Below are 10580 nucleotides of genomic sequence, written 5' to 3' on the forward strand. Positions count from 1 at the left end.
CACGAACATGGCTCGGGTGAAGAAGCGCTTCAAGCTGCACGACTTCTTCATCACGGACACGTCGCTGGAGCAGATCTTCCTCAGCTTGACGCGGAAAGAGGCCAGCGAGGCAGCAGCTAAGGCGGTCAAGGCAAAGGCGCACCACAAGTCGAAGATCGCCTCTACGCTTGGAATTTGACTTGAGATCTGTGTAGTAAACCGCGTACGAGTTCAATATGTGTTACCATCATTTCAGTACGAACGCCGGTGTGCGTGTTCATCAGCGTTCTTTACTGAGTTCTCGGACTCTTGCGAATTCTGCGGGACCCTTTTGATCGCTGAGCTGTAAACAGTCCTCTGGCAGCAGCGTGAAGCGCGCCGGTGTCGCCAGTGTTGATAAGCTGAATTGAATTCTGGAGTTTCGGGTGCAGAAACCACGAGTTGATTACGAGGCGCGCCGTAGTGGAGGACTCCGGGTTAATTTTGACCGCCAGGGAATCAGTAACGTGCCCCCATGCATGGGACGCGGGCGTTATCGCATTTCGCCCCCGTCGAAATGCGGCCGCCGCAGCCGGGATTTGATCCCGCGACTGCGTGCTTTGCGGCGTGTTACCATAGCCGCTAAGCCACCGCGACGGGTGTTGATGAGGCGACGTGAAGAAGCCATGTCAGAAGAAGAAGTATTTTAATGATTGGAAAATGTAGAGAGGTCGGCCGGATAATGGAGCATCTGGCCTGCTACTCTACGTAAGGGAAGGGCAAGAGGGGAAGAAAAAGGGTCACAATGGAGGATGATAATGGCAGGCACGTACCCAGGATGTTTTTTCGGGGGGGGGGGGCACCACCTCCACCACCACCACCACCATCATCAGCATCATCATTATCATCATCATCCTGTTTTTTGTCCACTGCAGGACGAAGGCCTCTCCCTGCGATCTCCATTTACCCCTGTCCTGCGCAAACCGATTCCAACTAGCGCCCGCGAATTTCCTAATTTCATTGCTGCACTTAGTGTTTTGTCGTCCTCGATTGCGTTTTCCTTCTCTTGGTACACATTCTGTAACCGTAATGGTGCTACGGTTATCTAACCGGCGCATTACATGACCTGCCCAGCTACATTTTGTCCTCTTGATGTCAATTAGAATATCGTCTATACCCGTTCGCTCTCTGATCCGGACCGCTCTCTGATCCGGACCGCTCTCTGATCCAGACCGCTCTCTTTCTCTCTTTTAACGTTATGCCTAGCAATCTTCGTTCGATCGCTCTTTGCGCGGTTCTTAACTCATTCTCAAGTCTCTGCCCCATATGCCAGCACTGGCAAAATGCACTGATTGCACACCTTACTTTTCAATAATAATGGTAAGCTACCAGTCAGGAGCTGGCAATGTCTGCCCTATGCGATCCAACCTATTTGTATTCTTCTGTGAATTTCCTTCTCATGATCAGGGTTCCCTGTGATTAATTGACCTAGGTAAACGTACTCCTTCACAGTCTCTAGTGGCCGACTGGCAACCCTGATCTCTTGTTCCTTTGCCCCGCTATTTATCATTATAGTCATCTTCTGCATATTAATATTCAACCCTACTCTTACACTCTCTCTGTTAAGGTCTCCAATCATTTGTTGTAACTCGTCTGCATTGTTGTTGATTAGAACAATGTCATCGGCAAACCGAAGGTTGCTGAGATATTTGTCGTCGATCTTTACTCCTAAGCCTTCCCAGTTTAATAGCTTGAATTCTTCTAAGCACGCAGTGAATAGCTTTGGAGAAATTGTGTCTCCCTGTCTGGCCCATTTCCCTATAGGTATCTCCCTGGTTTTCTTGTGTAGAATTAAGGTAGCTGTAGAACCTCTCTATATATTCTTACGCGAAGGACGAGCCAGTAGGACGAGAAACTATTTACAGATTATATTTACAACAACGGATGCAGCGCTGACCAGTCAGATTCACAACGCGAGCCCAGTTCGTTCTTCCCCCTCTTTTCTGGAGTGATGGCGCCCACGCACCTCGTTCAAAGAAATACCACACGCATGTAGCAATATTTTTCAAGCTCTTTACGTAAGCGTTCTGTAGTCCTTGATTACGTAGTGCCTCTAGACTGCTGGTATCTCTACTGAATCAAATGCATTTTCGTAATCTATATAAACCACATAGAGAGGCTTATTGTACTCTGCAGATTTCGCGATAACCTGATTGATGACATGGATGTGATCCATTGTAAGGTATCTCTTCTTGAAGCCAGACTGTTGCCTTGGTTGACAAAATCCAGTGTTGCCCTTATTCTATTGGATATTATTTTGGTAAATATCTTATATAATACTGGGAGCAAGCTAATGGTCCTATAATTTTTCAATTCTTTAACGTCTCCTTTCTTGTGGATTAGTATATTGTCTGCATTCTTCCAGTTTTCTGGGACCCTCACAGTCGATATACACTTCGTATAAATAGCCGCGAGTTTTCCAAACATTATGTCTCCTCCATCTTTGATTAAATGGACTGTTATCCCACCTTCTCCTCCCGCTCTTCACAGTTTCATGTCTTGCAGGGCCCTTCTGACCTCATCGCTAGTTATAGGAGTTTCTGTATCCTGTTCATTACTGTTTCAAAGTGAGGTATCGTGACTCCTCTGGGTACTGTATACAGGTCAGCTTAGAATTTTTCCGCTGCTTTTACTGTATCTTCGAGATTGCTTATGATATTATCCCTCTTATCTTTTAGTGCATACATCATGGTTTGTCCTACTCCAGGTTTCTTTTTTACTGATTTCTGGCTGCGTTCATTTTTATACAGCTTCTTCAGTGTTTCTCATGTTATAGTTTCAAATATCAGTTATTTTCGCCTTGTTTATCAGTTTTGACAGTTCCGCGAATTGCGTAACGCTGTGCGGCCGCCAGTCCCATACAACCACGTAGAGCGCAGGACTCTGCGATTCTAGACGTACTGCGCTCACAGAGAAAGGTTAGAAAAACACCCACATAAGCACAGCAGAGAAGTGGCTACGTGAGGCGGTTCGACCGATAACTGTAGAAGCATTCAGTAATTATTCTCCACTTCCGGCGGCGTTTTCTCTACTTCCTTTTTAAACAAAAAGATGTTGATCCATAAATATTCGCATAAACAACGGTTAACATTTTTATTATTCAATTTTGCTTGCAGTTTGTTTGTTGCGTTGGCTCTCTCCCTTTGTAGATCGCTTAATTTCTCAACTCCTTGCGATTTTTGTTTCCAGTTTCCAATTTTGCAGGAAAAGTGCTATACAATTAAGGAAAAACAGACGAGGTAACGGGCGACAGTCATCTTGCTTATGGGTTTAAGCTTTATTGCAGGGTTTCATGATGGACGCTCTTTCACATCATTTTATTTCCCACCTTATCTAACCCATATCACGTGTATATGGTTCCGGGCATCTGCCAGCGTCGCGGCGAGCCATAACTCAAGGAAATAATGAAGCAAAGGGAAAAGTTAAACGCAATTGGCGTTTTCTCCGGCCACAACTTGTTCCATGAGAATACAGACCAGCTGTGTAACAGCCGCATCCCTATCCTGGTCCCAGGATCAGCCTAAACAAAGAAGGTTGAAGTAACAAAAGCAACAGCTATGCGCGTGACGGTTGAATAGATGGTGACAACTGAAAGCATCTCGAGTTGATCGCGCGGGTGCGGAATCTATGAGAAAACTGTCCTTCACCTTACAAGAGGTGCCGATAACTACCGCCATCTAAAAGGAGTGGAAAAGGCAGCATAAGGCTGACCGATGAACAGCTGCCAAGTCTCAACATTAATCTGGCGGCGCTTTCTGAATGTGTGAGGAGTGGTGGCGTGGGTGGGGAGGGGGGGGGGGGGGTATGCCACTTGATTTCGGGGGGGACCCGGGCTCCCCCGGCACCCCCCCCCCTGGGTACGTGCCTGGATAATGGGAAGAACGAGGTGAATGACACATTACACAACTGGTATCACAGGCGTGAGTCCAGGCCCATGTCACCTAGGAAACGTGAAAGTGCACGCATTGTCTCTGTCGTCTGCCAACTCTGTGGCCACGCGCCTAGCAAGAGGTCCTCCGACAGTGGTCCATTGTGTAAATGTCTCAATGTATCTGCCAATGTCAGTCTTTCTCGCGCATACTCAGGGCACACCACGAGCACATGTTCTATAGTCTCTACAGCGCCACACACTGAACAGTCCGGAGAGTCTGTCCTTCCAATAATGTGCAAATATTTGCGCGTGAAGGCGACGCCTAATCGCAGTCTGTGTATCAGGCATGTATGAGGGCGTAGAATTCACGTCAGCTTCAGCAGCTTCGGGCCCAAGCAAATTACGCAGGCGCATCACCGCTGTGTAAGTGGCCTTCAAAAGACAGGTGCGGCAGTATTTATTTTCCGTTTGCTGATGGCGCTACCCACAATGTGGGATCGACCAAGATTCGAGTGATAATAGAAAAAAATGCATTTAGTTTCGACAAAGAAAAAGCAGGAAAAATTTGGTAATGAAAGGGGCAAATCAAATGACTTGAAAGTAACAGTGTAATAACAATTCAACAGAACTGCCTTCAAATAATGAAATCCTTAGAACTGCAGAGCCCTCATCCCTGCGACAGCTTTCCATTGTTTCCCAAAAGCTGCAAAGGTAGGTTGTGAGAGGGAATAAATGCTGTCCAAAGATTTAGCAAAAAAGCCTTGCCCGTGTAGTTTTAGATAACACCCTCAGGCTGAAACACTCACATTGACAAAAAGACGGAAACCAAAATCAAGAATAGGGACGTCTATGGCCACCCGATACTTAGATAAACCATTTGAGCCACAGAAAGGAGTGTTGCTTCATTCGACATTACATAAGAGCACCACCTAATATAAAGCTCCTAACAACATGTAAGGCCATGCGCCACGGTGACCTAAGTGCTAGCGCTCGCAGCCAGCTCGGCCAAGCTGAGTTTAGAACCGCATATCTGCAAACAAAAAACTAAGGACTAAAGAAGACAGACAAGCACGTCGTTATTGAGAGTCCTTGTCTGTCTTCCTTAGTCCTTTGTTTTTTACAGTTAAGGCGTTCAAAAAACTATGTACAAACCAGATTAGTTAAATAAAATTCCAGCGTGGTTTCTTCGCCGCCACACCATCACAACAGTTCCATTGCACCCGAACACATCCAAGGGTGGCGGACTCGCCCAGTCATGAAAAAGGCGTCTTCTTTTCCACTTGCAACATGATTGGTGCACTGGAAATGGTGATGACCAGGGGCCCTATAACGTAAAAGTATTCCACTATGTTGTTATCCCAATCTCCTGACGTCAAATTTGCGTAAGCACCGACGCAAGCACCGGGTGGTCACCCGCAGGGTTGTCCGTAGAGACCAATCAAACGCTCTCCTCCTTCATAGGAGGTCACTTTTGTTTGCTTGAAAAACGAATAACATTGCCTACACTGAGCGGCTTCTCATGCCTAGTTGGCTGACAAGAGACGAAGAGAACGCTCAAGTGGAGCGCTCAAGGAAAATTGATAACCGGATGAAGAGGGTGCTGCCGGCGTGTGCGTTTGGTCCGTTTTCGCTTTCTTAGATTACGGTAGCTGGTCGAAAATCGCGGTGGCATAGAACTGAAGATAAAGAATGACGCTAAAATTGATCCTCAGCAAAGAAGTGTTGGCAGAATGAGGTCGCAAACGTGCCGAGAGTGCTGGAAAACGTTACACGGCCACGCAAGAAGTTTTATTATACGAAAATAAACCCATGCACTCCGGCAGGTGCGAGTAGCCAGCGCCTGAGCGATCGATGGCGGCCATCGTTTATTCCTTTCGGAACGGGGCAGCCTGCGGCTATTCAGAAGAAAATTCAGTTTTGTTCGGCATATTAATGCATCTTTAATGCGTACACGTCACTTTGACGTGGGGAGTTTTCGCGGTTTTGTGACGTCGCGTGACAGGCAGCTGAAGTGGGAGCAGTCCGAAAAATTTTGACCAATAGCCGGGGGCTAATGGCGAAAGGGTGTCGAATCAGAAATACCTGCTTTTCTTTTTTCGGTAAAATCATGCATAATCAATGTGTACACATCATATCAGATGGAGAGGTATCGCAATTTTCGTGACGTCGCGTGACAGACAGCTGAAGTGGGGGTGGTCCAAAAACGTTTTGGACCAATCGCGGAGGGCTAATAGCAGAAATGGAATAGAAAAGTTTGGAATAGTTTTACGTTATAGCGCCCCAGTTTTCTACTGTTAACGTACTTGGTGCAGCAAGAGTAAAAAATAAATGCACTTCCAACGCTCATGCTGGAATCAATGATAAGGGAAGCTTAAGTAAAGTATATATTTAGTGATGACAGGTGTTTGCACAAAAAAGTACGACACGTAGCAAGCAACATTTCAACGGATTCTGTTTTACCTCTTGTGCTGTAGCGGGACAGTTCTGAAGCTTTGGCTAAGAATGGACACACCCCCAGTGGCACATGCCGAATGACCACATGAAAAAGTGAATTGACGAATTCTTGAAATAAAATGAGCCATTCTATCTCCAGATCCGTGTGTTTTAGATATGCCCGTGAGCCAACACAACTTGTCCAGGTTTTATGTAGGGAGCTTTTATTTTATGTCGCAGAACCAAACTGAACATATACATGTTAAGCATTCAATGTTTTGTATATATATATACACAAATATATTGGACGAGACTCCTGGCCGCGGCGACCATTTTTCGATGTGAATGATATGCAAAAAAAAAATAACGCTCGTGTATTGTGCATTGCACGTTTTAAAGTGTTAGGTCTCATCATGGCCATGGGTATTAATTCAACGTTTACCAAGAAGCAAACCCACGCATTCATCAGCGCCTATCGAGAAATCCACGCTGCGTTGACGCCTCCTGTTGACAAGACAACAAACGATCCCACCATCTGAACCTGACAACCTGAACTAATTGGTGAAAAGTACCAACATCGAATGCTACCATGGGAACAGCTTTGCCCTCGGATTCCGATGTTGCTAAATATGCGGGGGCGATGGTAGAACATCGGAGGTGGAGCGCACGGCGGATTGGTGCGAGATCATGGGCGGGATATTGCTACCAATTCGACGATTCTGGTTGGCCGCGACGCAGTCATCAGATTCCCTAGGCCAGTCACCTATTGAAGACGAAGGTATTAAAACGAGACCTTTGGTACAGTGAGAGATGCTGACGTGTTCTGATGTTAATTCGGACATTTAATATGCTGCTGCATGGAGTGGGCTCCCGTATATGGAGCCAGCGTAAATTATGTAAAATAAACCCTTTTTTCTTCATGCTTGCTGATGGACGTATTCGTCGCTGGGATTGCTGTATTCCTGGTCCAAATGCTACCTCGAGCCGCAAGAAGAACCCGAGGTGGTCAAAAATAATATGGTGGCACGTAATACCCAAGAATTTTATTTTTTAATACTTCCGGACTGCAGCAGCAGCAGCACCTATAACGGCCAAGAAATCCTGAGAGGGCTTGAAAAGAAACCTGCGATTTAAGAAGAATTTATGGGTAATCACGCTTATAAATGCAAGACAGTCATGTAAATTTTACGGGTTATAAATATGTCATAAATATTTTTGAGTAAGGTTACGCATACTCTTTCAATCGGCAACACCGTTGACGAGTGCACGTACACAGGTGTCACAAAGTCGTACCATACGAAGCGCCTTGTTTAGTTTGCCATTGCACTCTTTTCTCCGAATAGAGACCGAGTGACAGCACGGCGCGAAATCCTGGCGCTTCGCTTACGTGGACGTTTAGGTCTCAGCAAAATAAAAAAAAGTATAGGAGAAATAGGTTTCTGGCAGTATCAATGGCATCGCGTCGTCGCGAACGCGAGGCAGGCCGAGGTACAACGTAGAAAACTGGAACGGGCTGGGACATTCAAACAGACATTCCAAGTGACCAGGCCGTCTCTGCAAGTTCAAACAGTTGCAGCAACGTAACAAGACAATGTTCTACAAAGCTAATACACAAGAAATACTCTATTTGAACGTCTAGTAACGCGAACGTGTGTGACACACTGTGGCAAAATTCTGAACTCCTAGATGCCACAGAAACGATGCCGTGGTGTACAAGCGATATGTATCTCATGTGCGCGCAGAAAGTTCTAGTATGTCTTTTCGGGAGTTGTTCCGATTGGTAAGTCGCTTGATGTTGCTCTGTCCTTCGTGATGGGGGTGCCCCGGTGCTTCACGGCCTCCCTTGGCATACGCACCAGCGTCTCTTGCATGGCGCGCTTCCTATCCTCGCTTGTCACGAGGCCGGAGCTCTTGCAGGGCGCTAATTGGCATTGCTGCCTAACGTCAATGTGACAGGGCACAAGTTCGGCGCCCACCACAAAAAGTGACATCAAGGCGGCAGCAATGGCAAGCTGCAATGTTGTACGGCGGCCACCAAGCAGCGCTGGACTCATCTGGGCCAACGTATCACCCAAGCGGCTGAAGGCGAGACCCACGGACAGACTAAGGCAGCGGGTCATGACCGGGTACGCGACGACGTATATGATGAGATAGAACGCAAAGCAGGCGGTTCCAGTTGCGCGCATTAAAATTACGAGCGAATCACGCAACGCAGTCTGCTCCCGTGGGTCAGTGGCCAGGATGGTCAGTGTTACGGCAAAAACGAGTGCGGAGGTGCTCACGGTGTTCCTGTAGCCGAAGGTAGTAATGAACGGCGCCGAGACCACGGGCACAATGAAGGACACGATGAAACTCAACGCGGTTGTGGTTTCCCCGACGGGAACACCGTCGTTAATGACGAAGGCGTCGAAGGCGTAGCTTATCGCAGCCCACATATAACACATGGTAATGGTGCAAGCTCTGAACCGTGGGCTGCAGATACCGCTGCTATTTCCAGCCTCCCGACTACGAGCCTTAATCGCTGCTGCCTGAGCTGCCATGAGATCTCGGCAGTGCTCTGGGGAGACCTTGTTTATACTTGCCGCACGCAAAGCGATGCGCTCGGCTTCTTTGACGTTGCCGGTCTCCAAAAGCCAGCTGGGTGACTCATCGACGATGTAATAAAGTAGCAGGAGAAGACACGTTGGAACCATCAGTATCAGCTGCAGCGTCGCCCATCCTGCCTTCACGAGTTGAGCGGTAAACAGCGTGATCGGTGATAGCATCAACGCAGATATCGTGATCATGACTATATAATCACGATATTTTTCAATCGGCGACAATTCATAAACCAGCCCGTACACAGGTACCACGAGGGCACTCGTGGAGGCTGACACGACGGCACGCACACCCACGAAGAACTGGAAGTCATTCGGCATGGCACTAGCGGCGCCCGATATGAGGACTACAGGTACGGTTAAGAAGAGTACCGCCTTGCGGCCGACGCTGTCCGCGAGCGCTCCGACTGCAGGCAGCGTGGCTATGCTGGCAGCCGCGTACACGAGCCTCGCGACGTCGATGAGCCAGCGCCTGTCGCACACGAGGTTCCAGTGGCTGACGATGTTGTTCCCGTATTGGCCGAGGTCGAACTCCCACGATGCGCAACACAGGATGCGAGCCGCATGGCCACCGTCCGGGGGATCGCGCATTGTACAGTGGCTGTGCTCGCCTTTCTCGTCCACCGGTATGGCCAGCTGTTTGCACTCGTCCACGCTGTGGTTCTTCATGGAATCGGGCCGCCTGCACCAGTGATCCATTACGCCAGCTGTTAGCTTGAAACTGTCGATGTGCAGCCCGTAGTTGTAGAATGCGATGACTGCGACGAATATGTGTAGCATTTGGTAGGCGCCGTAGCCATACGGCACCTGATTCCCTAACCGCTTCGGCGCTGGCTTCACCAGGGCTAATTCGCCGGACACAAATAGTGGAGTCGTGGCCCGTCGGTCGTGGTGTGCGGCCATCCTTGAAGCTTGCTTCTTCTTCTATTGTGACCGCATGCGCGGAAGCTAATATGCACGAGCAAGGGCGTGTGGCGCGTGCCATGGATCAGCCGAAATGAACGAGGTACGTGCACATTAAAAAAATGAGAAAGCTACTGTAGGCTAAGGTCCCGCACTTACTTCAAAATAATTGCATTTACACTACAAAAAAATTACATCCCTATACGGCGTTCCACACGATAATATTCTTCATCAAGCGTAAACTAAAGAGAGACAGACAAAAAAGCATCCAAATGAGCATCAAAGCATCAAATTGAGCAATATATGGGGTAATGTCCCTGTGAGCTTAAGCTAAAAGGCGGAGATGAAGTGACCACCGCAAATGACGCGTTTTCATTTTACACAGCTGAGGACTCCTTTCTCTGTGAAAAGGGTATATTTTATAAAATGAAAGGTCTTACGGAAACCCGAGTAGTCGGGGAAGATCATTGTCAATAAAACAGACGGCGCCTACCAAGGTAGAGTATATTAATATAAAAGACGTTTCGGCTGTCGCATAGGAGCCTAGTTCACAAGGACAGCAACCGGCGAAGTACACTCGTTTAAGTACGTGTTATCGCGTGCTGCAGGTATCGCGCATATACAGGAGGGGGGTATCAGTACTTCTAGTAAACCTATGCGCAGAGTTACAAATGATGAGTTACCAAGTGGAAGCGTCAGACCTTTTTTATTTCGGTGGAGATCATGTACGCGTCATGCGATAGTTGATCTCGTACCCA

General features: G+C 47.7%; 1 protein-coding gene across 1 annotated transcript; it reads right to left on the bottom strand.

Moving 5' to 3' along the window:
• Positions 1 to 8070: 8070 nt before the first annotated feature.
• LOC135907195 (solute carrier family 22 member 6-like) lies at positions 8071 to 9822 on the bottom strand. The gene has a single exon (XM_065438884.2). It carries the CDS (start codon positions 9820 to 9822, stop codon positions 8071 to 8073), a length of 1752 nt encoding a protein of 583 aa, XP_065294956.1.
• Positions 9823 to 10580: the final 758 nt, after the last annotated feature.

The sequence above is a fragment of the Dermacentor albipictus genome, chromosome 1, assembly GCF_038994185.2.
Source record: "Dermacentor albipictus isolate Rhodes 1998 colony chromosome 1, USDA_Dalb.pri_finalv2, whole genome shotgun sequence".
Classification (NCBI taxonomy): domain Eukaryota; kingdom Metazoa; phylum Arthropoda; class Arachnida; order Ixodida; family Ixodidae; genus Dermacentor; species Dermacentor albipictus.

What these genes read in the sequence shown, in the direction of transcription:
- LOC135907195 (XM_065438884.2), bottom strand. Translation starts at nt 9,822, where the DNA reads ATGGCCGCACACCACGACCGACGGGCCACGACTCCACTATTTGTGTCC.